Source organism: Penicillium roqueforti, assembly GCF_015533775.1.
Source record: "Penicillium roqueforti strain LCP96 04111 chromosome Unknown scaffold_07, whole genome shotgun sequence".
Classification (NCBI taxonomy): Eukaryota; Fungi; Ascomycota; class Eurotiomycetes; order Eurotiales; family Aspergillaceae; genus Penicillium; species Penicillium roqueforti.
In genome coordinates, this window is record NW_024067571.1 from 629,369 (window position 1) to 656,282 (window position 26,914).

The 26,914-nt window shown below is 47.0% G+C and overlaps 11 protein-coding genes across 11 annotated transcripts; 6 read left to right on the plus strand and 5 right to left on the minus strand.

The window, feature by feature from the left end:
* Positions 1 to 1,251: 1,251 nt before the first annotated feature.
* LCP9604111_4047 (HIG1 domain-containing protein) lies at positions 1,252 to 1,527 on the minus strand (the record flags this gene model as incomplete). Its single annotated transcript, XM_039071703.1, has 1 exon — positions 1,252 to 1,527. The coding sequence occupies one exon, from the start codon at positions 1,525 to 1,527 to the stop codon at positions 1,252 to 1,254; it is 276 nt and encodes a 91-aa protein (XP_038930131.1).
* Positions 1,528 to 1,642: 115 nt separating this feature from the next.
* Positions 1,643 to 2,326, plus strand: LCP9604111_4048 (uncharacterized protein; the record flags this gene model as incomplete). Its single annotated transcript, XM_039071704.1, has 4 exons — positions 1,643 to 1,685; positions 1,847 to 2,058; positions 2,106 to 2,124; positions 2,175 to 2,326. 4 exons carry the CDS (start codon positions 1,643 to 1,645, stop codon positions 2,324 to 2,326), a joined length of 426 nt encoding a protein of 141 aa, XP_038930132.1.
* Positions 2,327 to 3,841: 1,515 nt separating this feature from the next.
* Positions 3,842 to 5,490, minus strand: LCP9604111_4049 (aminopeptidase P family protein; the record flags this gene model as incomplete). The annotated part of the gene is made up of 2 exons (XM_039071705.1): positions 3,842 to 5,220; positions 5,379 to 5,490. 2 exons carry the CDS (start codon positions 5,488 to 5,490, stop codon positions 3,842 to 3,844), a joined length of 1,491 nt encoding a protein of 496 aa, XP_038930133.1.
* Positions 5,491 to 5,942: 452 nt separating this feature from the next.
* LCP9604111_4050 (SSH4 family protein) lies at positions 5,943 to 7,656 on the plus strand (the record flags this gene model as incomplete). Its single annotated transcript, XM_039071707.1, has 3 exons — positions 5,943 to 6,426; positions 6,486 to 6,791; positions 6,842 to 7,656. The coding sequence occupies 3 exons, from the start codon at positions 5,943 to 5,945 to the stop codon at positions 7,654 to 7,656; spliced, it is 1,605 nt and encodes a 534-aa protein (XP_038930134.1).
* A 1,080-nt stretch (positions 7,657 to 8,736) lies between these two features.
* pdeA (3',5'-cyclic-nucleotide phosphodiesterase PDE1) lies at positions 8,737 to 10,445 on the plus strand (the record flags this gene model as incomplete). Its single annotated transcript, XM_039071708.1, has 3 exons — positions 8,737 to 8,772; positions 8,953 to 9,638; positions 9,689 to 10,445. The coding sequence occupies 3 exons, from the start codon at positions 8,737 to 8,739 to the stop codon at positions 10,443 to 10,445; spliced, it is 1,479 nt and encodes a 492-aa protein (XP_038930135.1).
* Positions 10,446 to 10,669: 224 nt separating this feature from the next.
* Positions 10,670 to 11,819, minus strand: LCP9604111_4052 (terpene synthase family protein; the record flags this gene model as incomplete). The annotated part of the gene is made up of 4 exons (XM_039071709.1): positions 10,670 to 11,063; positions 11,120 to 11,370; positions 11,420 to 11,448; positions 11,510 to 11,819. 4 exons carry the CDS (start codon positions 11,817 to 11,819, stop codon positions 10,670 to 10,672), a joined length of 984 nt encoding a protein of 327 aa, XP_038930136.1.
* Positions 11,820 to 15,466: 3,647 nt separating this feature from the next.
* LCP9604111_4053 (uncharacterized protein) lies at positions 15,467 to 16,063 on the minus strand (the record flags this gene model as incomplete). Its single annotated transcript, XM_039071710.1, has 1 exon — positions 15,467 to 16,063. The coding sequence occupies one exon, from the start codon at positions 16,061 to 16,063 to the stop codon at positions 15,467 to 15,469; it is 597 nt and encodes a 198-aa protein (XP_038930137.1).
* Positions 16,064 to 17,412: 1,349 nt separating this feature from the next.
* LCP9604111_4054 (CAZyme family GH18) lies at positions 17,413 to 21,435 on the minus strand (the record flags this gene model as incomplete). Its single annotated transcript, XM_039071711.1, has 6 exons — positions 17,413 to 17,844; positions 17,912 to 18,186; positions 18,246 to 18,381; positions 18,436 to 19,784; positions 19,855 to 21,090; positions 21,162 to 21,435. 6 exons carry the CDS (start codon positions 21,433 to 21,435, stop codon positions 17,413 to 17,415), a joined length of 3,702 nt encoding a protein of 1,233 aa, XP_038930138.1.
* A 688-nt stretch (positions 21,436 to 22,123) lies between these two features.
* On the plus strand, positions 22,124 to 23,443 carry LCP9604111_4055 (uncharacterized protein; the record flags this gene model as incomplete). Its single annotated transcript, XM_039071712.1, has 3 exons — positions 22,124 to 22,837; positions 22,890 to 23,099; positions 23,174 to 23,443. The coding sequence occupies 3 exons, from the start codon at positions 22,124 to 22,126 to the stop codon at positions 23,441 to 23,443; spliced, it is 1,194 nt and encodes a 397-aa protein (XP_038930139.1).
* A 218-nt stretch (positions 23,444 to 23,661) lies between these two features.
* Positions 23,662 to 24,732, plus strand: LCP9604111_4056 (uncharacterized protein; the record flags this gene model as incomplete). The annotated part of the gene is made up of 3 exons (XM_039071713.1): positions 23,662 to 23,715; positions 23,773 to 24,280; positions 24,380 to 24,732. 3 exons carry the CDS (start codon positions 23,662 to 23,664, stop codon positions 24,730 to 24,732), a joined length of 915 nt encoding a protein of 304 aa, XP_038930140.1.
* Positions 24,733 to 25,717: 985 nt separating this feature from the next.
* On the plus strand, positions 25,718 to 26,554 carry LCP9604111_4057 (LysM peptidoglycan-binding domain-containing protein; the record flags this gene model as incomplete). The annotated part of the gene is made up of 1 exon (XM_039071714.1): positions 25,718 to 26,554. One exon carries the CDS (start codon positions 25,718 to 25,720, stop codon positions 26,552 to 26,554), a length of 837 nt encoding a protein of 278 aa, XP_038930141.1.
* Positions 26,555 to 26,914: the final 360 nt, after the last annotated feature.

Genomic DNA, 26,914 nt, shown 5'->3' on the forward strand with positions numbered 1-26,914 from the left:
ATTCAATCCTACACTTCACCCGGCGGGCTATGACCACATCCATATCCCAGCTGATTTCGATTCACCGGATCCTCTTAAAAGATGGTTTATTCTTGATTTGGGTGTTACCGAACCACTCAAACAGGAGGATGTTTTGCAACTTCCGCATCAGGTATACCTTGCAAGTCAACAAAATGGCAACCTGTGAGAAGCCCGGTCGAAGTTTGTAGTGATCACCCTTTCTGATTACACAGATTCTTCATATTTCGTGATCAGTGGATTGAAAATGCAAAATTCAGGGCTGCTTCGTATACTTGGGGCGGTAAACAGGAGCAGAAGATTGTTGGGAATATGCAGAAAGTGGATAATGAGATGGAATAAATAACAGAGTATGTAGCTTTGCGATGTTAGTGGTCTTAGCTTATATATACTGTATAGTTAGCCCCTAAATACCCGGAGACGAGTACGAAGACATCATTGTCTCTTTGAGTCTAAGCTGCTTACTGTCGACTATTAGAAGAGGTATTTCCCCTTTAATCAGGTACTACTGTGAATAAGCAGTAGAAAGGGAGATCGTCCGGCTAAGCGGGTAGCAATGGAAGAGAGGGGCTAATGGATATCTCGGATATATTATTGAATTATAATAATAGAACAAAGGGTTTCATGTTGTTTAGATTTCGGACTAACTATCTTTTGTTGCTCTTTAGTCTTCTATGACTTCGTTTGATGAAATATCTTTGTACAACATAGACATCCTTGACACGTGCAAATCTTTAAATAGGGCTGACTTCTCACATGTTTCTTTGCGCTTCTCGCATTTTACAGCATCCTTCTTTCCAGAGTATAAGCTCCTTTATTATGGATACTATTTACCCCGTCACACAAGATAGGATTTCCATGTCCTTCCATTGTTAGTAGCCTCGGCCGAAGCCATGATGATACCGCTGTTCGTCTGAGTCATAGAAGGACCTCGGTCCGAGGAATTAATATAACGACAATGCTACTAGGCATATGTCTTCGTCTTGGCTGTAATCAAGCAACGCGTATCAAAAGCAAACCGCTTTCAATGACTTGAAGATGCACGAATTCAACGTATGCATAATTTGAGAGTCTAATTGAGTACCGAACAATTAGACATCGCATCTAAGAGTTGATTTTGTCTGGTTTGTTAGACCTCTATGTTGTAGGCTGTAATATACAAATACATATCGACATCTCTATATCTCCCCGTCTATACCCCCGTCTATGATGGCTGGAAATCACAGTCTAGCTCTATGCATCAGCCAGCTTGACCGCTTCCTTCCGCGGCGCTGGCTTTCGTCGGTCTGACATGTCAAGGGCGGCCAAGGAAACAATGACAGCTAGCGTTAGACCCTGCGCATACACACGAGCCTGCACGATCTTTTGTTTGCTCGTCAGATGCGGGTTGCGACCGACCATCACAAAGGAACCGACCATGCTGGCGACGAAGGTGGCGCCAGCTAGCGAGTATTTGTTTTTCCTTACCCAGCCAAACAGCTGCTGCGTTACACTCGGTTGGTTGTCCATTTTGGATGTAGTGGTCGGCTTGGACAGTGTATAGAGGCTGGGAGAGGGCGATCAAGGCTGAGGCAGTCGTTAGTAGTATTCTTAGTCCAAGACACTCAGGAATCACTTACTCTCGATGATCAATTTCTTCTTAGGAGGTTCCAAGAGACACAAACACAGTGAGTTGTAAGTTTAATTGAACTGCTCTTTCTTATCTCTTCGGATCCGACTGATACGATCCATCTCCGACAGATAAGAATTTGGGTCGGGGAAACCTTTTGCCGCCACGATACGGCTCCACTTTTTCTCCACTCTAACCGGATTGGGCGTTGATTCGCAGGTCCACTGATCGGGGTTCCTGCCGAAATCGAATTATGTTTATACCGAAAAGGCTGCAAGTCAAATTTAAGGAACGAGAAAATTCGACTTTGCCCCCTTTTGTTCCTACTTATATCCCTTCAAGACCCGTCTCTGCTCTTCATCTGCTCTACATCTCATCACTCATCCTCGGCGCTTTACCCAACGTCTAATAACTACATTTCTTTCTTTACAGTGAGTCTCTTATTCACTCATTCGCAAGCTAGTTACTGATCAAGTAGTCTCAATATCCTCCACCATGTGGGTCACGCGCGGAATCTCTCTCATCAACTTCGGAGTCGCCTCGTCAGCGCTGGCATTCCAAGTCTTCGTCCTATACCCATGGCACCATGAACTAGACGACCAGTTCAAGCTCCTGAAATATGAACACCAACGCGTATTGGAACAACACAAGCTGCTGCACCAGGCTGATAAGCTGTCACAACTGGCCAAGCCCCAATGAATATGAAGCGCGAATCGAAACCGATGACCTGGAGCCACTGAACAAAATCACCTGCATGTCAACCACCACCTGCACTGTCTGACCCATCCTCGAGCGGTGGCCCTTCACACGTCGGACCCGATGACAAACACTTCTTCCTCCCATGCAGGTTTCTCCGGGTCAAGTCCGAGATAGACCTCCCGTTACTGTGCCATAAACGACGTCAGGGAACGGCCTTTCTGATGCTGATGAGATGTACAAAGATGCAGGCGACAAAACTCATTCACTTTTTGTTTTGCGGCCTTGATTGCAGTCATGGAATTACGGAGTCTTTTTTTATGAGCGTTTGCTTTCATAGACCAGTTCGGAGTGGCTCGTCTTTTGCTTTTGCTTAAAATACACAGACTCGATTTGTATTCATACAACATATCAATCAAAGAGGATATCCATATCCATTTCTAATAGCCCACCTGACTTCTGATTTCTAATTCTACTCGGGCACGTTCCTCTGGTAAATGAGTGTGGACCGGTCTAACTATAGCTTTCGGCTATCCATAATAATACATATCATTATTACGTCTTTTCTGTGCTGCATGTCGTATTTCCCCCACTTGCAGCCTTTAATTATACTATTTAGACCAATTATAAATGATTCAATACCGCCGCATAACAGAGAATAATATTGTACATACATAAGATATGAGGGAATAAGAGTCACAGCCGCTCTCGGGTGCGAGAAATGGCCGGGATATGAAACCCGATCAACTCGGGAAATCCGGCTATACTATGGAGAGGCAATGACGTTAGCGTTGATGCGAGCAGCGATACCCGGAGAAGTGCATGGAATTGTACAAAGTACCGCTACGGTCTCCGAACTCTAAGGAAATGAGGGATATTTAGTTCTAAACGCGCTAGTCGACATTCAACTGCATAGTTGCATATTTGCCTCATATAGAACATAGTTACTCTTCTCCACCCAACATTGTGAAATATTAATAATGAATTACCCAAAAATAGAGAGAGAGAGTGATTAAAAGATTGAAGTACGGAGTATGCGCATAACTCCATAATCCTCCTCCAATCAAGGGAGAAATATTGCCACTATTGCACTCCGCTGGTTCGTTCAGTCTATCGTAGATGTTATTATCCACTTTGAATTCATCCATGGATGTGATCTGCCGATCTCCCGATCTCGTATAACGGTTTACGTGCCATATCCTATGTTGTACTATTTATCCTACCCCTAGGATTGCCGAGTCCCGATGCAATCCCGGCTTGTGATGCAGCCCGTCTCAGCTGGCTTTATTAATGGTCTTGTATAGGTTGTATAGTTAGTGACACATTGGACATTGATTAGCTTGCTGCCAAGTCTACAAAACTGGCGGTGTGATATTTTCTTTAGTTGTGCCCGACCAGGTCTTGTAACTCCCATAGGGCTCACATTCTATGTAGTGCCCAACGGAAACGGGATAGACTGTAGCCTGTTGAACCTAATACGAATGGATATCTCCGCTATTTATCGCACTAAATACTACACTATGCAGATCCTCTAATGATGGCAAGCATTTCCTCGCCCTTTGGCGCAGTGGTGAGGTTCTCGTACCCAGTCGCAGTCACGAGAATATCATCCTCAATGCGCACTCCACCAATATGAACGTATTTTTCCGCAACGTCGAAATCAATGTACCGGGCAGACGGCTGGTTGCGCGCGTTGGCTAAAGCCAGAGAAGAGAAATAGAGCCCTGGCTCAACGGTCACAACCATTCCCTCTTCCAGCAGCGGGGCGGAAAGAGTGCACGGCGAAAGACAGGTAGAGTCCAAGATCGGGCGATACTGAAGCTGATCGAACCCCTGGTGAAGAGCCATGATCGACCGCTCCGACACGTCGTGGACTTCAAGGCCGACATGATGACCTAGACCGTGCGGGAAGAATACTTTGGATGCGCCGGATTGGCGGATCTCGAGGTTCGTGCCGTTCTTCAACACGCCCAGAGCCAGGAGACCCTCGATCGCGATGTCATGAGCAAGATCGTGGAGAGATAGATAGCGCGTCCCTTTTCGAATCAGCTGGATGCACTCCTCTTGCATCCGCTCGACCAGCTTATAGATATCCCGCACGTAGTCGCTGGGCCACTCGCCGGTAAGCGGGAAGGTCCGCGTCACATCACTTGCATAGCAGTTCCACTCTGCGCCGGCGTCGAGACAGACAAGGGGTTTCTTGCTGAGAGGTTCGTTATTTCGGTCGTAGTGCAGGACAGCCGCGTTGGGCCCCGATGCCGCGATAATCTGGTATGCCTGGTTCCGGGCGCCGTGCGAGATACAGGTATTCAAGAACGATCCTTCAATCTGCGACTCGTTGGACATAGTCTGGATATTCTCCAGGATTCGCCGATGGGCAAGTCCCGAGACTTTGTTGGCCTGGCGGATCATGCGGATTTCATATTCGTCCTTGACGCCTCGGGCTGCGTCCATAGCAGGCCCAAGCTGTTCCACATTCAGAGGCAGGTCTTTTGGTAGATGCTCGGGCTTTTCTGAGTCATGGATTAGGTACAGCTCGCTGCCCTGCTTCCGCTTGTCCAGCCACGCCTGCAGCTCATATTTGAGCGAGCTCTGATACCGTACATGGTCCACGTCATATCGGTCTTGCGCATCCTCCCGTGAGAGGGTCGGTCCCATCCAAATAGCATGGCGGAGGTCGAAATCCGGGACATAAAGAGTTAACAGGTCTTGTTCGATATCGTACGTCAGGAAGCAGTCGGGCTCGTCGACTCCGCTCAGGTAGTAGAAGTATCGTCGTTGTCGGAATGGGCGCGATTGATCGGAATCGTGCAGATTAATTGTGGGCTGTCCGGATAGGAAGATCAAGCCACTTGAAGCTCCAAGCTTCCGGGCGACGTTACGTGCATGGTGCTTGGCTGGGCGGTCAAGTCAGCGCGAGTCTCACACGATCACCGATCACCGATCGGGGGTTCGGTGAAGTAGCAAACAGGTATGTGAGAAAGTAAAGGGCAAATGAAGGCAAATGAAGGCATTCCGACCTTGCAATGTTCGCTCTAGGGAGAAGTGTACTGACCTGGGTATTTATCGCAGGAGGTAGGTGTCACTACGCGGATATTATAGGAGTCGAGGGAACTGATCATGACGTCCTGAGCCGTAGACCCCTGGGCACCTCTATTTGCACGCATCTTCGAATCTAAGGAATGGTATAAAGAGAGGGGAGAGAGGGATTCCAGTAAGGAGCTAGGAGAGGGGAAGAGGAGAGAAGGGCTTATCCTAGGGATAGATAGACATATCGGTGACACTACAACATACGGGGTACTAATACCACAGCTATTTCTAAACGAAAAGTTAGTTTCTCTAAGACAAAGACAAAGACATAGATTCTTTCAACATTCTAGAATCCAGGATCTTCAGTCCAGGAACCAACTCTTAACATACATTGCCTTGCATTGTTAGTGCAGGGCTCTAGTCCACGGCCGAAAGCGTCTTAGATAACTTGGAACCCGCCCATTTCATCCCGCCCACTTATCTCTCTCTCTCTCTCTCTCTCACCTCCTCTTTACACACTTCACTCACTAATTCCCGACTTATCGTGATTTTTTTCTTCTTCTTTGTGCTGTCACTTGACACATGAACGATGCAGGGTCTTGAGGCTTCGAGCCCCGATGCGCTCGCAGGCCTGCCATCAACCCTGAGCACAGTAATAGGCAACCCGACGACGTCACCGATTGGCTTTGTCTCCTCGATATTACCATCACCGACACCCATCCAAAGCGATCTTTCACTCTCGCAGCAACAGATCCAAGCGAATCTACAAAATGTGCTGTCCTCTTTGTCGATGGAGTTTCGTCCCGAGCCTATGCTGGCAAGTGGCAACTCGAGCGGGTCAACCGGCAAAGGCATCTTGATTGGGATCTTGTCCGCATTTGGCTCAGCTGCCGTCGCATTTGCTGTTCTAGCGATCTTTTTCTTTTTCAAATATACCCGCCGGGGGCGGATTATGCTCGATCGCATTGGCAGGCCCGGTGAATACGATGACGAGCAGGCGTTCTTGCGCGAGGAAGAGGTGGCTCTAGAGTCAATGGATGACTTGGCGCGATCGGAGTATTTGCGAGCAAAAGGTAAGACTGGAGATGAATTTTCGTGCGAGTCGCTTGATCAGTTTGCTAATCGTCTGCAGCCTTTGTCCAAGGAAACCCTCCCGAGTCCGTGCAAACCGACATCTCCCTATCGCAGTTCCTCGCAATCCAAGAAAAGGGTGTATCCGCCTGGGAATTCCAACCAGAGCTGGAAATTGCAAACTGCTTCGTGGAAGGACGAACAGAAATTGAGTTTTTCGACTCGGAGTGCAGTGTACAGACCAACCTGCCAATCCCTAAGCAGAATGATGTTTACTACTGGGAGGCAAAGATATACGACAAGCCTGAATCGACTATGATCGGCATCGGTGTGACTACGAAACCATATCCCCTATTCCGAATGCCTGGTATGTGTTGAAGGTCTTTGCCGAGGAATTCCCGCGCTAACAACCGCTAGGCTTCCATAAAACCTCAGTTGCCTACCAATCTACGGGACATCGCCGACTCAACCAACCATTTAACCCCACTCCATACGGGCCTCCACTCCTTCAGGGCGATGTTGTTGGTGTAGGCTACCGACCTCGATCCGGCACCGTCTTCTTCACACGCAACGGCAAGAAATTGGAAGATGTGGCTCACAACTATCGCTCCCAAAACCTCTTCCCCACCATCGGTGCCAACGGGCCTTGCACTATCCATGTGAACTTTGGCCAAATGGGATTCGTGTTCATCGAAGGCAATGTCAAAAAATGGGGCTTGGCTCCCATGACTGGTAGCCTCGCCCCGCCCCCACCCTATGGCAGTGAACAAGGCAGCATTCTACTTGAGTCCGGCCGTGAGAGTGCGGCTCAGATCTCCCAACGCGTTTACCAGAATGCAAACTACGCGACCTCAGGCTCAAGTGTTAGGATTCCCCTGGCGCCTAGCCCAGGTCCTTCTCGATCACCAACTGACATTTCCCTCGCCCAGCTGACCCACATTCCTTCCCATGAAGATGCTGGCGAGGGCTCTAGCCGGTTTGCTTTGGCCGACACAGAGGGCCAAGGTGCGGCAGCTCCCGAGAATCAAGAGCCAGAGGCCCCGCCCCCAGAATATTCTAGTCCCGACGGCAGTCGCCGGGGCAGTGATGTCTCTCGTGAATGTCCCCCTAATTCTGGGTCTTCTGACGACCCTAACTGTCCATCAAATGATGGTCAACTTCTGCCAAGCTACCAGACTGTGGTGGAGAGAGACTTGAATGAACAAAATTCAGAGGCCAACGATCGGTCCTGATGCAACATCTATTCCCCCTTTGCTTTTGAACATACCTTGTGGCGCATGATGGGCTTTGTCTGATCATTTCTTTGTTGTTTTATTTAGCGGGCTCACGGAAGGCGTTATAGCAGTCGGCGAAGGCAGATCCTTGGTTTTTGTGAAATGCTTTCTGTCTGGATTGGAATGGACTGTGTCCATATCGTCCCTTACCTTTGGGGAGTCATTCAATGAATTCATGTATAAGGGCACAGTCGTTTTGCTATCCTTGCCCTTGACCGCATACCCTCTTTATGTTAATTCTGTACATCTACTTGAAATTCAGCAGATCTATTGACAGGTCATTCGCTGATCACTAACAATGTATATCTCGAGCCATCTGAATCTGTTTTAATGTTGGATCGTAGTGTGAACGTCATCGACCGAATCAACTCCCTCCGATACCTTCCAGACATCTTAGAAGGTCGATCTGATATCTACTAGACCCCAGATTTTCATTCCGAATCCGTGGCTACGTTGAGATCATACCCCACTAGAATCCACCAGGTCCACTCCCGGTGTCTCCGATCGAACGTCTCTTTGCTTTCTAAAATATCCTCCAATCGGCACTGCAGTTTACGTGCATTAGTGTCTTGCGCACCACATTGTGATACAAGGGGAAATCTCCACCCCCGCGAAATCGGAGTTCTCTTATCTGCACTCAGCCAGCCTCCGGATTTCTGTCGCTTCGCGCCTGTCACTCTCTCTCCCTATTAGGACCAACTCTGCTTCCTGGAGATAGACCTACTCTGTGTATGACACATGATATGCAGAGCGCTGTCAGTTTGGACATACATATTTGAGCAGTCCGAATCCCAACCCGTGGGCGCTGATATCGCATCGCGACGTAATCTCTTTTCATTTTTTTCAGTCTTACGCCTCTCATATCCTTGATTCGACCATCGACGAACCCATTTGAGCCTTTGTGAAACATTCCGTCGTCGGGACCTGTCTGCTATTGGGGATTAGACGCGCTCGGGCAGCTTCACTTGCTCTTGGGCTGTGACAAGTCTAGCTTATCGCGTGTCTCACATGTCCAGGACGGGCGGGACAAGTGGAACAATGGCTGAGAACCCAGCATTCCACGTCATTGTCTTGGTAAGTCAGAACCCGTTGATTTGTTCCGTTTCTGTTGCAGAACCCGTCACGTGCAGGGCCGGACGTCGAGCTTTCGTAGATATCTTGGCGATAGAAAATTGTTCTCGCATCTTGCCTGATGGCGGGTTCTAGCAGACGGAACCTTGCAACTCCTTCTTTTCCGGATGCTGACCCCCTCAGGGCCCGACGGGTGGACCTCGCGAAGACTGCGTCACAGGCATTCTTGTCCGGTCAACGTCAACGAAATGGTCTTCTAACTCGGTGGTAGCCGTGGATGCGGGTACCCTTCTTGCAGGAATTATTCGATTGATGGAACGGTTTCTCCCCGAATGCAAGGATGATCGGGGGGTGATGACAAGTGGGCCCTTTCAGGGGCTTGAGCTGCCCTGCAGAACAGCGCAGGCAAATGCAGCGCATGTATTTCGCGAAATCATCGGTGCTGTTCTCATCACACACCCTCATCTAGATCATATCTCAGGGCTGGCGATTAACACACCGATCCTGGAGGCGGGTAATGGCCCAAAACCTGTGGCCGCTTTGCCATCCGTGCTATCCGCCATCAAGAACCACATGTTCAACGATGTCATCTGGCCTAACTTGTCGGATGAAGATGGCGGCGCTGGTCTACTCACATATCAGCGCTTGGTGGAAGGTGGAAACCCTCGTTTCGGTCGTGGCGATAGTAGAGGCTATGTCAGGGCTTGTAATGGCCTATTGACAAAATGCTTGAGCGTGAGCCATGGCCGGTGCAAGCAACGATACCATCCAGAAAATGGGGGGCCTCATCGAGTCGGGAGTACCGTCTTTTCTGATCACCACTTGATGTTTCCCTCAAGGGCGATTTCAGTGGACCATACCGATGGCAGGTAAGCTGGAATTCGCAATTTGTACACGAAAATTTCCTAACCGTTGTCAGTTTCTATTCCCCCGCTCGCTCTCCACATCTACTCCCATCCAAATCCAAAGAGCCAGTGATGGAAACGGTCGAAAGCTCCGCCTTCTTCCTGCGCGATCATCACACCGGCTCCGAGATCATCGTCTTCGGTGACGTTGAGCCGGATGCAGTCTCCCTGGGAACGCACAACAAACGAGTATGGGAGGCCGCCGCACCGAAAATCGCCACGGGCAAGCTACGAGCAATCTTCATCGAATGTTCCTACAATGACGGCACCGACGACTCATATCTGTACGGCCACATGTGTCCACGACATCTAGTCTCCGAGCTCACCGCGCTGGCCCGCAGAGTCATGGAAGTGCGGGATTCAAACAGGGGTGATAAAAAGCGCAAGCGCGAACCCGCGGACCCGCTCGAGACCGGCAGCGAGCAAGTGAGCCCGCGTTCGAAACGGACGCTAAGCTCCTCTGCCGATAAAGGCAGGACGCCTGAGTCACTTGTTGAGTCTCGTCCGCTTCCGAGAGAGTCGGTGGAACTTCCTCAGATACCTAAAGTGGACCTCGGGGATGTTCTGCGAAGTCCGGACTCTGAGACTTGGGCTGATACTGACCCTCCTCTGGAAGGATTGAAGATTTACATAATTCATGTCAAGGAGAATCTTACCGATGGGCCTCACCCCGGAGAACAGATTCTGAGGGAGCTCCAGGCTCATGGTGAAGCAGCTCATCTGGGTTGCGAATTCTTTATCCCGAATCCTCTTGAGGGAATATGGATTTGAAATCTATGAAATTACTACGAGGAGGATTTTTGTTGTCTATTTCGATGCAGCGTGTCTTCTTCATTTATTGTATATTAATCTGATTCATTTTTCAGCCATCGATTGGTTTTAATGCATCTATATTCGACGTAGATGATAGTCGATGAAAGTCCGTGACCTTTACTAGACAAATCTATTCCTCTATAAAATGTACCTCAGAGTTGCACCAGTGTCTTTATCTACCTTCATTCAAAGACCTGATACCGAGGCGCAGTCGAATGCCAATAGCAGCTTCCACCAACATAAAGTTCAATAGCCTCGAAATATTGCAAGATCTCCTTTGAAGCCGGCTTCTTCAATCTTTCCTCCTTGAGCTTTGCAGCCAGGGACTCCTGTTCGACAATAACACCAAGAAGCATCATCTTTGCCGCATCCGCCGTGGTATGATATTCCTTCATCAGAACCACCACTCCATTTCTCACCCGATCTGTCTCCTGGTCTTTCTCGATATTCCAACTGAAGTAGTCATTAGTCAGACCGAGGACATTCCCCATTGCAATGTCGAATTGCTCGATGCTGGCGTAGTCCTCCTCACTGAGGGTCATATCCATTCCCCAGCGGATGAAGTAAGAGGACATCCTTGATGATAAAACAGACATTTACCATGTATTTTCTTAGAAGGGTACAGATCTTACCAGTAGCCGCAGTTGGAGATCCGGTAGGGCATATACTCCTCCATTCGCGTGAAGTCGCCACCGATGTTGTCGAATGTTGCCAGGTATTTTCTGAGCATCTCGATCATATCGGGGGCTTGCTTAGGGTCGATGTCGATTGCCTTTCGGAGCACGACCGCCAGCGCCTTTTGGCGCACATTTCCAGCCTCGAAGATCGATGGGTCAATGTCGATTTGAAGAACTTTTGCCAGCTCGTCGTGTTCTCGGCATGCCTGTAAACTGTTAATGGGTTATCCATTTACAAACTTCTAGTGGTCTTACTGAGATATGATCCATCTCCTCTGTCACGTCTGTAGATAGTTCCGTCGTGAGCACACTACTACATATATGCCGAGCACATTAGGGTCTCACCATCATGGATCCACATTACTTCGACCAGCGTAGACAACAGAACTAATCTATCTGGAAAGGCCGAGCAGTGGCAAATAGTAAAGGGGTTACCGTAGGGGTTGGTGTGTCGGATTACTGCTCGACGTCTTTCCCGTGTACCTTCCTCGGATGCTTCCTCGTCGATTTTTCTAAGGGCATCTTCGACTTTGCGAGCGGCAATGCTGATTCCGGCGGGGTAGCACGAAAAGAAGACGGGGACCTTGTAGCCTTGCACGGTCTCGTATACGGAAGGAATGGCTGGGACAGCGGAAGAAGAAGATGCCACTTGCATCTTGTGTAAAAAGGTTTAGGTTGTTCTGGTTGTTAAAATGGGACTGTATGAGAGAATGTCTCATATTGAAGGTAACATGGAGCCTTTTATGTTAGATGGGGATCGTTGAGGGTTAGTATGTACATGATAGATTGTGACTACGTAGACATAGATATCTGTTGGACATGGTGGTCACCTGACCATCAGCCCGATGCGGCAGGCACCAACCCCCATAACTAGATAGTTGGGCATTCTGCCCTTTAGGAATTGACAACTCTCTCCTTCTTCAATTGCATCACTACACTGTAGTCACATCAATATCCCCATAGACTTTGATGGCCCATGCAACTCTCCCAAAAGGCCCATGTGGATCTAGGTATTGAGATATCGACGAGGCCCGAGAGTCTATACTAACGAACTGATTAAGATGAAGCAGACGTGCATAAACGAGGGTCTCAAATCGGACGTTCATTGGTATCATCGGTCTCACGGCTCCAAATAATCACTATACTCGAAAAAGAGAACGCCAGGATGTCCTAAAACCTATGATTATGTTGATGTTCTCTGCTAAAATCTGATCGTTTCTTGAAAGTGTTTAGACCCGCCGGTGGAGGTATAATAAAACAGAATGTTTAAGGTCAAATTGTACTTCCTAATTCAGGAGAATCTTCTGCACTCGAGGAAAACAGTTTCAATCTCAAGGGAACCAGTGTGGAAGATAGGGGGCTCGAGGATTTTCAATCCACCAAAATTCAGTACTGGATGTATACAAGATGGATATCATGCTGCCAAGAATATCTGACGTGGCTCAACAAGAACATACCACGATCCATACCGTGTTTGCATATATCCATGGACTAGAAACCTAAACTTAGTATATCCAAGCAAGAGATGGAGAATCTATACTGCATACGGAGTGTTGAATTGGCGTTCGTACTTTGTAAGTATGAGATTGATATTGTAAACGGCGGACCTGTGAATTACTGTATTAGGTTAGTTTTGCCTTTTTGGGTTTAGCGCCCCAATACGCTGTCACGTAACCTACCTTCAATGCCGCCGACATAAAAGACCCGTCTTCGCTGCTACTCCTCCCTTTCCCTCACTTTTTGTTGGGTGACCGGAAGGCGGTCACCTATATGGGTCTAGATCACTAGATAGCTCCGCTCCCTCTTCCTCTCTCTTTCTCTCTCCTCGTCTATTAGATCTTAGCGAATCTATACTAGTTGTTTTCCCCTTTTCAGGCATAACGTAGTTAGATGCGTTATTAGGTTATGAGCACTTGTCTCTAGCTAGTAAGGACCGCTAGCAGCCTCTAACCCTAAGTCTTTTTTCCTAGACCCTACTTCCCGGCGCTTAACCTATATAACACACGTTTTTTGCTAATCGGATTTGATCTAGGTAAGCCTTAATTAATAATAGAATTAGTATACTAGCTCTTAGTATAGCTAATAGTAGTATCGACTCTAGGCCCTAGGGATGATAACCCGAATAATTAATCACAATTTTTACTATTAGGTAATAATAAATTGGGGTACACCCTGGGTATATATAGGTATGGTATCTCCCTTTATCCTAACTGTATACTCTTACTAGTAAACAACTGCTCAGCCAGACCTTACGTATATAAGATACCTGAGTTTATAGGCCAACTAATATACTGTATTCGTTAGAGACTATGGCTACCTGATTTCTTAGCACAGTTATATATACTATACCCTCTGTTTATACTTCTATTATATCATTTTCTATATTTTTGGAGTATTGAGGCTAGATACCTTTCCCTGTATACCTTTTTACCCTTACTGCGAGGTTTTTTAGATATATGGGTTTTAATAGACTAAGCTGCTCCTTTGTTCTTCTCCTATTCCGAGCCTACGGGGACCGCATACCATAAGGAGGGGGATATTATCAGGACCCCAATACTAAGAAGGCTGATACCTGAAATATAATACCTGTCATAGTACGTGGAGCACCTATCCTAGGTGCGTGGGGGACTATAGACTAGACAGGAGTAATGCGTACTGCCTGCACAGCCTCCTTAGGTCATGTGACCCATAAACCTGTATATTATCCTCGCATGCTGCTTCTTTAGAGAAGCAGCTATTAGTTCCAATATACCACTGCGTATATCACTATCTCTATTTCCCGATCCTCCGTTATATACAGCATTCCCTTAGGCATTCCATACCTAGGGGTCTCACATTAACGGACTGGTTATCGTGGCTTGAAAAGAAGAGACGTATACCTAGGTACTAGGTTGACCAGGTAGGAGGAAAGTAGAAGTCTGACTAAGCCAGAGTTAGGGCACAAGGCTTATTATATACCCGAGAGCCAACAGTTCGAGTAGGCTACTGCTAAGAGACAATTGGACACTACTTTACGTGATTTATTGTATATATATATGCAACCCGATTAGATTGCACAAAACTGAAATAGCATATATAAAATATTAAGTGCTGAGTTGGGTACAGGGACTTCGTTGGTTCGAAGACAGACTTAGAATCCACTTCCCAAGCTATTAGGCTAATCCCGAGAATTAATAAAGAGCGGTCTTTTATCACAGACTCCTACCTAACATTTGGATCCTTGTGCTGCTTCATATAGGTAGTTCTGATACCGAGACAATGGCTTCGTTGATTTATAGCCGATCTATTCTTATTTTTGAAGTCCCTGTATCGGATTCGAGCATGGCCAGCGACTCCGCACGTGATGTATATTAGAAGTATAACGCTAGGAAGCCATTCGATGTAGTAAGCCTACTTCATACCAGTTGCATTTGAGTGGTTCCTCTTTAAGGTGAATAGTATCGAAGTGGCGCAACATACCCGGGGTTATGAAACATCTGAAAGCGAACCTTGTCCGGAAGCCCTTTACTTGCGAAGCATTGAAAGCATGCCTCTGGCTTAGCAGTTTCAAGGTATTCCCTGGCGGCACGAAACGGCTTGCCATATACAGGGACTATAAGACCGAATAATAAGGGAAAGCGCCCGGGAACGGAGAATCAAAAGAGTTTGTATTCATCAATGTGTGTATCCACAAGCTCCCAGGGTCAGCTTGTACATTCCTGAAGCCAATGGGGCTGTCTCTGGGATCGACTTCCTTCAAGGACGAGTCAAAGGATTTGAGAGACAGTTTTATACACAGGCCCTATCGACTTCAGGAACGTATAGGCCAGCTCTGGGAGCTAAACATCCTCCAGGAACAATACTTTGCTCCGGGGAACTTTGGCTAGTTCCTGGAGCCACCGGCTTATAAGCGTGACGTGTAACTTGATGGCGTTTATGGTGCATCACTATTGTGTAGGGCTACATTGGAGGGCCGGACTGCTACTGAAGACAGGGAGGGTGGACGTTTACTCGAGGTGAAAACAGCCAAGCAAAGAAAAAAGGATAGAGTTCTTAAATTTGACAGAAACCTGCAAGCCTCCCAACTAATCGGTATCAATGTCCGATCCCGTATCTTCTTTGACGAATGTAGCTACTGTTCGTACTCCTGTTTACCTTAAACATGTGGATTGCAATCACAGTGGGCCTTATGTTGTAATCATATATTATCGCGATCAATGAATGAAAAATGTGTTTCTTCTCTATTTGACTGCCCGTCGAACAATATTTTCCACAACCTGAGAATCACATATCTCTAATGCCATAGACCGAAACAGCTTTGAATTATCCGCAGTACACCCCCTCAAATGGAAAATCATCAATGCCGTCAAATAACTGCCTCATCTCACTAGCATCTCCCATCATCATCCAGAGATCCCAAAGACACCGTGTCCAACATCTCATCCACCCCGGAAAGGTGTCATACTGATCTGTTTCCGGGAATGCTTCAAGAACCTTTACACATCGTAGCTCATCATCGGAATGGTATGGGCTCTCATTTTCAAGGGCCTCTGCTGATGTACCTTTCAGTGTTTGCAGAGATTCTTCATCAATAATCATGCACATTCGCCATTTGGTCCAGCGGTCACGCATGCCTTGAGATTCCACCCACGCTTCAAAATGAGCGCGAATTGCCTCGAGAGACGCCCCATTGAATTCCGCGGGATCTTGCACAATAGTCGACCGGTATTTGGCGCAAATTTCGTTGGGTTTATTTGTAGGATCTTCTTTGTGGTCTCGGAGGAATGATCTCTTAATACAGGCTTCAATGTACCTGATAGCGACTGGGAATAGAGTTTCCGATTCAGCAGAGTAGGTAGTGCGATAGATGACATATCCCCAGTCTGGGTAAGTGCCAAGGCTATTTTGGAGCTCGTCCATGTTGAACTGATGTTCGCGTGAAATTTGAGGGAGTGGAGAAGAGAGGAGGGAAAGTCCGAGTCTCCAAACACGTGCTGCCAAGCCAACATTTGAAACCCCAACCGAGTTTACCAAGACAATCTTTGAGTTTGCCCTAGTGTACGGAGTGCGGAGTGCGCAGTACCTCGCCAATTGTTTGGGGCTTTCTGTTGATTAGCTTTGAGTTTTCTTAATGTTGTAGCGAAGTCTTCCCTTTTCTAAGGTTGAGAAACAAAAGCCAACCAGCATGCTGATATCTTCGGAAGCTTCTATTTGTTGGTTCAACTCTTTCAGTGTTTTCTGGATCTTGTTTATCCAAGAATTTACCTAGGTAATCTATTCTGTCCATTAAAGGGACCGTTAGACCCTGACTGGAGATGCTGAGATCTACTAGTGACCTTGGGGGCTTAGGGGGCACCAGAGTCGTTTGCGGGCAAATCGACTTGGCAAGGTCATAGTTATGAAAAGGAAGTGTTCGATCTGATGAGCGATAATGAGGAGGAGGAAGAGGACTACCCTGATACAACATTTGAGCGGAATCAGCTAACCGACGAGAGTGTCCTTGGCAAGAGACCAAGAATCGAACCAACAGCAACAGCCATACCTAGTACCCTGCTTATTGAACAAGACAGGATACCTCTTTCAAAGAAAAGCTGTGCCCACAGGCGTATATCTGGGCGGGTTCCGAAGCGTATACGAAGAGAGGAAGATTTATATGAATATCAAAAGTTATAGAAAAGACAGAATTTTCGTTAAATGTTATTATATTGCGTTGAATTCTGCCTAATCTGTTTGACTTCTATTTCTTCTTTCTGTGTAGTGGCGTAAGACGAATACTTAGAACTACGAACCAAAACTGCATAAGATACGCAGGTCACGGAGCTTCCCTAGTTGCAGTGTTTGAAGAACCTGCAGAGTCGGTTCCAAGAGCCCCTTTTACCACCAAAACAATGCCGATTTTCTCCGAACAAGAAGAGATCCTTCTTTGGGATGCCCTTAAAGCTTATAAATTAGGCCAATTTAATAGTATTCAGGCCGCAGCCTCTCATTTTGGCGTGTCAAAGTGAAAGCTCCGGAGCCGGCAGCAGGGCAGGTCAAATGGAAAAGGCCGTACAGCCACCAATAAAGCACTAAGTCAGTCGCAAGAGAGATTCCTGATTCGGTGAATTGAGCTACTCAATTCAGTATATACGCCACCAACTGCTTTAGATATGGAGGGTGCTACAAATGGGTGAAAGATGAGAGGTTGAATTGCATGTCCCACTGCTCAAATAAATTCAGTTCATTTTTCTTCTAACTACATCTTGTATATAACTAGTCATTTGATATTTTCAATCCAGGCCATTCGGATTAATCCTCGCAGTTTTAGCCTGTCTTCGCAAAGTCATAATGATCTCGAGCGTTTGCGCAACGTTATCACCAGTCCGGACTGCCCAAAACCTATACATCTGATCCCCCCAATTTTCAACAAACGTGCGAACATTCTGAGTGGCACTATCTAATAAGTCAGGAACCCATTCATCCCATCTGGCTTGCGACTGCGGGTTTGGATGTCCAGCATTCACCCAGTACGTATCTGCTCGACCGAATTCTACGTGAATTGTGTTAAAAGTGTCGATCATGTCAGGCTGGATTCTGAGATGGTTGAGATAGGAAATAATAGTGAGGGGCTCGCGGAGATGTATCAATGCGCGATTCGGGTCATCGGCTGAGATTGCTTTCTCCATTTTTTCATCAAGGATGAGTGTTTTTGAAAGCCAGAGCTAGAGAAAAGAAATGATAAGTAACTTGGTCATCTCCAGAAAAAAAAAATTGTAAATGATCAAATACCCTGGATTTTAAGTTGTTCAAACGATTAAGCAAAAGGTTGAAATCAGCTTGGTTGTTCAGGCTACCCAAAGCATGCATAATCCGGGTCATGGGAGTCAAGGATTGGTCGGCACCAGTCATTACTGGTGGGTTGGTAAGAACTGGCGCCATCAGAGCCTGTCTAACGAAGGTCACTGAAATTCGACCGAGTCTCATCACACCACCAGACCTGAGGACCCCATTGGCTGCATCTCTCAGGAAAAAGGCAACGGTGTTCAACTCAACGACATGTTCGACTTGATTAATTAGTAAATTGAGTAAACTTTCAGGGTAAACAAGGTCACCAAGAACGTACCCTGATATCTTCCGATATTCGCCATCGAAACTGACATCAAAGCGATTTGAGTATTGAGGCAGTCCTCAGCGTCATCGTAGGTATAACCTTCATCCAAGATGGGATTATTTCCTCGAATGTTGCCACGCACGATATACTGATCGTCTGATTAGCACTAAAAATACGTTGATTGGGACTTGAAGATTAATACCGTCCAAGAAGTGATCGTAGCATGCGCTCCACCGTCTGATAAATCGACATCGAACGTTCGCGAGGCTCTCTTATCTAAAACTCTTTTGCTAAGAGCAGTAGAATCATCATCATCACCGTCAAGATCCGAACAGGAATCCGGATCGTTTGCATCGCAGCAATCGCTTGTTTCGCATGCGCAGGAGACAATGCTTCTTTCTGCAAACTTGCTGTCGAAGATGCTTGGGGCGCAAAGAACCTTCTCTAGTTTATAACTTATACCTCCTTCAGCCCAGTCCTCAGACGTAGTCAGGTAATTGCGAATAGCCTTGACTGTAAGATGTGGGTATGATGGCAGCACACGTTTTTTCCAGATCTCTTCGTAGGCTGCATTAACTGTAAACTGCACAGCAAGGGCGTATGCAACAGTATAGATAGCATCTAGCTGTTTGGTTGTTGAGCGGCGTTGAAGTGTTGTTGGAGTTCGAGTACCAGACAGATCGGACAAAGAGGTATTTCCCACAGAATATTCAAAGCCCGCGAGATCCCTCTTCAAGTTGTAATCGTCCGCTCCACAACTCGGATCATCCATGAACCCTTTAACCAAGTCATCAAGACTCTGTTCCCGCGTGGTGTATGATCTCTTGCTGACTGTTGAATATTTTGGCAAGCAGCATTTGGCTCGGCCACCGTCGCCTTTGCAACCACCACCGTGTTGATCAATAGCGACACGCACGTATTCATCCGGACAGCCGGGGAGACAGTAACCGTCAACATAGCTTTTGTCGAGCATCAGGCCAATGTCATCACGCCATTCGCATTTACTCCATTCAACATCGTCTTCCTCACTACAGCAGTAGCTGCGTTCCTCCCAACTTGTGCCCTCTTGGCCGTTCATTGTGTATTTGAAAGAAGTAACGTCGCAGTATACACCACCACTGCCGGTAGTTGACAGAGCCACCTCGGACTTGCCACTAGGGCATTCCTCGTCGCATTTCCGTGGTTTTCCCGCCCAGTCACACTTGGAGTAAAGTTTCATACTGGGAGTTTCAGTTGTACAACAAGCAGCTTGGTAGTCGTTAAAGTCGTTAGAACAGTATTGTATGTTGGATCCAATCTCAGTGTAGCCAGAAGGACACTCCGAATTGCATTTACCATTGTTATGGGTATACCATCCACATTTGGGAAGTTCGGCATCAGGAGGGCAGCAGAACGTATGCTGTCCAAAACTACATGCGGTAGAATCCCACATGTGCTCGCCTTCACGGGCACCGTCATCTGTACGGCGAACCCGCGACCATCCACTAGGGCAATCGTCGAAGCAATTCGTCCACTTGCACTGCGGATGGGTCTTTTTGACCTCCATTGACGCTAATTCACCGCTGTTGACAAGGGACTTCACTTCTGCCCACGGCATCTCCAAGGGCTCGGGAAAAGTTACCTTGGGGTAAATCATGGGAAACCGCCCACACCATCACACCACCAAGGCATTGGCTTCGGGCAAAGTCGGCTTTCAGCTTAAATGTGTCTGAATTTTCGTAGGTAAGCCACTGGTTGTCGTCAAATTTGAGAATCTTCACGGCAGCCTCCTTATCCAGCGTGGACTGTAGGGACTGCTTATCCATGATGTCCATAATTTCAGAATTCAGTAAGATGCCAACTTCTTGACTGCATTTCCCAGCGTTTCCACCGGAAACAAACAAACAACCAGGCTCCATGCAGCTCGGGTCAGCAGCAGTGAATACTCGAGCGTAGAATGCAAGACCCAGGACGACCTTATCAGACTTGATGTCGTTTCGCCAGAGCAAATCGAGAGCATTGGTAATCTCTGTTAGGTTGGTATGAGAGTCGAGCATAGGGGAAACCCATTCACTGCCCAAGTCCCATTTTCCATGCATATCATAGGTCATGATGTTGAAGAAGTCGACGTGTTTTTGTAGGTTTGCGATATCAAAATGTTGAAGATACCAATAAGAAGCGGGCAGTGTAATGCTGACTCCATCGCGGCCACCAGTAGACTTAAGGGATTTCTTCAAATTGGCCAAGAACTTGGGGAAGTTGTCGAAATCTTTCTTTTGACCGCCACGGTCATCCGCCACGGGATACTCCCAGTCAAGATCAATCCCATCAAAGTCGTATATAGACATGAAACTCTGGAGGGACTTGAAGAACTTCTTCTGATTGCTTTCCGACGCAGCGAGATCCGAGAACAGAGTTTGGGTGGCTCCAGGATCATTGAAAGTCCAGCCACCAACGGCAATGAAGACTTTGAGATCGGGATCGACCTTCTTAAGATCCGTCAAGCGCGTCATCAGCTTTTTCTCGCTCTCGGTGGCCGCGACGATCTCGAATGTATCTGGATCGATCGACGCGAAAGCATAATTCAAGTGTATATAGATGCCCACAGGGATTTGTTCGGGGTAGAACGTATTACAGCGACGTGAAGGACTCCAACCCTCGTAGTACCCTACGACTCGATTGAGAGATCCATCTTTGTCACAGGAAGGGCGCTTGACTTTTGTCTTGCCACAAAATTCTTCGGTAGTGCCGCAGAAGCCGAACTTCGAGCAGCAGACATTCAATGGACATTTGGAAGATTCCGCATAGTCACCATATTTGCCGGGATCGCACTCTGCCTTGCTGTCGCAGTTTCCCACGCAAACCTTATCGGCACAAACTGAAATTTCATGTCAGAAATATGCTCTAGAAAGACACGGTAACTAGGTTTTAGAGGATTGAGAAACTCACAGTCTGGTCCCAGACCACAATAGCCATAGCTGTTGCAACATCCACTTGCACAGGGCTTCGAGACACTGCATTCTGGCTCGTAATCACAATTCGCAACGCAGTCGGAACCGCAGTAATCATCACCGATTCCGCAGTATCCGCCTTTGTTGCAGCATCCAGTAGCGCATGTGTTCAAAGCACTGCAATCTTGTGCATTGGCACTGGTAAATATAAAGCAGAAGGAGATCAAAAGGAGCCAAAGGAGGGCTCCTCCAGTTGGGCGTACGGTGATCATTTCTGGCTGAACGAACCCAGCATAGCAGGAGAGATACTGGAGGATATTATCTCTTGGTGGGTATCAAGTCTAGCTGGGAGCTCATTAAGGCAATATGATTCTCCGTTCTGTTTTATCAAAATTATATTAGCCAAGATCTGCTGCCCCCGGGTCGCCACCGGACTAAATGAAATGATGTTGCATGAGGATATTTTGGCCCCCCGATTCGCTTCCATCTAGCGTATACTTCTCACCAATGGCCTACCTTGTTTTCCCACTTCGGAAGGATCTAGCCGAAGGTAAATATTGGGACCACTCGCTAACGACCGACATTTTCGTAGGAACATGTTTCACCTTTTGGTAGCGATGAAATGGTAGTCAATAGCGCATTTGCCAAGAAAATAACGATAGCGGCGAGGAATGCAACTGAGACACCGAATCAACTAGCCAAGGCCCTTGTGAGGTTGACGATGAGATCGTTTGGTCCCGACATGCTTTAGGGCGGAACTAAGAACTGAAAGTGGAGATCGGACCCTAGTAGATTTATGGTCGCATCGCGGAAATTGCTTCTGGCTTTTTTTCGGCCCCCAGAATAAGAGAACCGACGAAAGTGAGCCTAGACTAAAATCGCATATGACCGGATTCTCGCTCACAGAAAGCCCAAAAGTCATATCCCTTCAGCATCGAGTTTCTGAATGTTGCTGGCAAGATGAAGCTCAACAGGAGATCGGCGGTTCATCAGCTGCGATCGGTGGGTCTGATCTTCAGCTTGACAATTGCCTTTGTCTTCGCAGCTTGCGCATCGGCAGATCATAATATTCACCACCGCCATACAAGTCTTCACCACCGGAGTCATGGTAACGTTACCAGCAATGATGCCGCGACTATAGTGAAAGATGCTTTGGCAGCTCTCGCAAAAGTCAACAAAGATCGAACATCGAACCCCAATTTTAATAATTTGGCGTTTGATAAATCACAGGGAGCAAAAAAGAACTCCAAATTGGCTGCCACGCCTCTGGGCTATAGTCCTAAAGCAGTTGAAAGTCCTCATCTCATCCACCGTGACGCAACAGCTACCCCGTCCAGCGGAAACAAGGCATATTCAATCCCGACTGAGCTGGCCCGCGCAGCTCGAATTGTCGCCGAGTCAACTCCAAACAAGCCGACTGGAAATCACAGTCTCGTGGCTTCCCAGATTCGCAATAAGTACGGAAAGGGTCGCAGGGATACCAATGCCCCAAGCCAGGCCTTGGTACATTCGAATGGTCTGAGTGACTTTTTATCGACCGGTACTACCGATGACATCGTGTTTGGCAATGATACAACCCATGGAGCAATCCAAAAGCGAGCTAGTACTTCGAAGTACTGGATGGCTACGATGGAACAAAATGGAAAAAGTGCATTTGCTCCAGCTGGTTATAAAGTACCCGCCCTCTTCCCCTCTCATTAATTTCCTTAAGTTTGACGCAAAATAGGTATGGAGAGATGTTCGCGAGTATGGAGCCGTCGGAGATGGTGTCACAGACGATACAGAGGCCATCAACAAGGCTATCTCGGACGGTGGACGCTGCGGCCTCGGCTGTGGATCAAGTACTATCTACCCTGCGACAGTCTGGTTTCCTGCCGGAACATACCTGGTTAGCTCGCCAATCATTCAGTACTATAATACTGAGTTTTTGGGTGATGTAAGTTTCTTCGAGCAATGCTGCTGAGCGATTGTTCTGCATGCTTGTGCTGTTTAATCACTGACAGCCACCAGCCCCTCGAAGTTCCTACCATCCTGGCTGCATCCAGTTTCGTTGGCCTGGGCGTCATTACCTCCGATGTCTATGTCAGTGACAATGAAGAGTGGTATATTAATCAAAACAACTTCTTGCGCAGCGTTAGAAACTTCAAAATCGACATCAGACCAACTGACCCCTCGGCATACATCTGTGCTATCCACTGGCAAGTTGCGCAAGGGACGTCGCTGGAAAACATAGAATTTTACATGGTATACAATTCAGATGTTCCGTCGAACACGCAATAAGGAATCTACATGGAGAATGGATCTGGAGGCTTTCTAGCTGACCTTACGTTTGTGGGAGGCAACTTTGGGTAATGACATTCTTGTGCAGTTTGAATATCAATGGGGTCTAATTAATTATGCATAGTGCTTACTTTGGTAACCAACAGTTCACTTCAAGTCAGCTCACCTTCGTGAACTGCAACACCGCTCTTCAGGTTCATTGGGATTGGGCGTAGACCATGCAGGACTACGTTATTGAATCTTGCACAAATGGACTCACAATTGTGGGTGGAGTGAGTCATAGACAAAATAGCTGAATGGCATTTGGCAAGTCATGCTAATCTAGATAGGCCGGAGGACCTTCGAGTATAGGCCAAGGTGTTGGATCTCTCATCTTGACTGATGCCATCATCGCCAATACCCCGAATGGAATCATAACCTCACTTCATGCGGAAAATTCGACTTCTCTGTTGTTGCAAAATGTCGGATTCTTCAACGTCAAGACCGCAATCATTGATTCCGTTCAGAATAAAATTCTTCTTGCTGGTAGTAATGAGGTCCGCAAAGCTTCATGGGGTTTCGGAATGGTCAGCGATGTATCTGGAGTTAGATCCTTTGCTAATGGTGAGGATATCCCTGCTATTTTGCGACCGACTCAGCTACTAGGGACACAAGCCTATATTGACTCTAACCTCTTCACTCGTCGTCGACCTCAATACAAGACTCTCGCAGCCGACCAAATCGTCAATGTTAAGAACCTTGGAGCCAAGGGCGACGGGACTACGGATGATACTGCGATTCTTAATTACACTTTATCTTATGCTGCGAATCTTTCGTCTATTATATACATTCCACACGGTATTTACATGATTCATGATATATTGCATGTACCTGTTGGATCACGCATTATAGGTTAGGCATGGTCTCAGATCATGGCAACTGGTACTAATTTTGCAGATGCAGAGGATCCCCGAGTTACCGTTAGGGTCAGTGCTTCCGGTAACGTTGGTATAGTGGAAATTCAAGATCTACTTTTCACAGTCTCTAGCCCTACGGCAGGTGCGATTCTTGTAGAGTGGAATGTTGAGCAATCAGTGAAGGGATCGGCTGCTATGTGGGATTCTCACATCCGCATTAGCGGTGCTATAGGGTCGAACCTCCAGAACAAACAGTGTCCAAAGAACACAGGAAGTATCAATGAAGATTGTATTGCTGCATCTCTTTTACTTCATCTGACTTTATCTTCCACAGCCTACCTGGAGAACATCTGGGTCTGGGTAGCTGACCATAACCTTGACGTCTCTTCCTAAGATCAGATTGATATTTACGCAGCCCGTGGTATTCTAATCGAGAGTCAACTGGCATAGCTTTATAGTACTACATCGGAACACAGTACTCTCTACCAGTACCAGCTTTCGGGGGCGCAGAATATTCTCATAGGAATGATTCAGACAGAATCGCCTTATTACCAACCCTCGCCGGAAGCCCCAGTCCCCTTCACACCAGGCATGTTTGTCAATGACCCAAATTTTGATGATTGCAAGAGTGATTCAACCAAGTGTGCGGTATCTTAGGGTATTCGTATCGTCGAGTCCTCCTCTATTTGGGTACTTGGCACTGGTATCTACAGCTGGTTTTCGGATTACTCCCAAGACTGCCTCGAAACGAATGACTATCAGCAATAGGCTTTCAGGGTTAAACAAAGTACCGATATTTAGGTGTATAATCTTTACACTAGGGCTATTGTGGAGATGATCACACCTTACAAGGGAACACCCACTTATGCCAAGGATAACATGAATGGTCTTCTCTCGTCTATTCTTGCTTGGCTTGGTAGTGCAAATCAAACCGCGGGCCTAAGAGAATTCGACAGGTTTAGTATCTACAGCACCTCTACACTGGAACCTCTTGATCTTCCAATCGGTTACCAGTCGGCGATAACGGAACAAATCAAATGCGACCCAGTCTTGAACTCAATAATATCCGCCAAATATCACGGTTCTCTGAATAACGATACCCTGACTGAGTCGATTTGTGATACGACTTATAGTCAGAACCTCCAGGCATAGTATCAATCGGTGCAACTTAACTGTACCGGATATAACATCAGTAGAACGCCTGCAGAGATATTCGGTAGTCGCATTTGGGCTGCTTATAACGAAATATGCAGCAAGGATAAGAGCTCAGGGAAGTATTGCAATGATACGTTAAACACCTCTAATTATTACTCAACTCATCTAACCGGTATTGACAGATATCATTGATGATTTCACCTTAGTCCCTAATACTATAGCAATGCCTGATAACGAGCTATACTCTTACTGCTATACCGAACACCTTCAAATGATGCAATGTACCCCTTACTCTGCGTACGACGACTACTATCAGACGGTCCTACAAGCAATCAATAAGCGTTACAGATTAAATGCCCCGACCACAGTCCTGGAAATCCCTCGCAATACCCCAGAAAAGGAAACTAAATTCTGCGGATCGGATAATTTCTACACCACCGTGGACGGCGACACTTGCACATCGATCGCCGAAGACACGAGCATTTCTTCAGCGGCATTGTACATGGGAAATCAAAATCAGATCCTTGACTGCAGTTCCCTCTCTTCGGGACTCAAATTCTGCCTTCCCCTAACCTGTGAGAAGACATATTCCATCCAACCCAGCGACAATTGTTCAGATATCGAGTACGCGTACTCCCTGAAAGATCGTGATGTACGCAAATACAACCCATGGGTCTCATACGACTGCGACAATCTACAGCCAGCAAGCAAGATCTACGGTACAGCCATTTGTCTCTCTCCACAGGGCGGCATGCACAATGGAAGCAGCACTGGTGGTGGCGTTGCTCCCTCTCAATCGAATGGATATGTGTATAGCAAGGTCGAGCCACCTGCAAATGCGACACTGGCGACAGGAACAACAAGGAATTGTGGCAAATGGTACGAGGCCAAGAGTGGAGATAGTTGTGTGGGTATATGTGGTCAGTATAGTATCACACATGCGGTCTTCACGATGGTAAACCCTTCTTTGGACCCGGGAAAATGCTCAGATAGCTTGAAGGCTGGAAGTGTTTACTGTATTGCGCCAACCTACAGCTGGAATGACACTGAGAGTACATGAGCTGTTATCTATTGTAGGCGGAAAATAAATACTGCTATCAACCATAGTGAGAAGATCCACAGGCTAGAGTCTCAAATTACGAGATCCATATGTAAGGAGGATTTGGTATACACAACGTGCGCGACAAGACGACGCTAAATCACGGGTGGATTTGCTGGCGTTAACCAATCATTTACGTAACCAATTTCTTGGCAGACTTCCGCATAACTTTTCGAATAGAAATTTCGGATGCGAATAATGACATCGCAAAATGATTTCGAATCCACCCCTAACTACTTTGCCTATAGCGCTTCTTGGCCAGCATTTTTCGCTGATACATACATAAGACACTATATGGGTGCTAAGAGCATCCATTGTGGA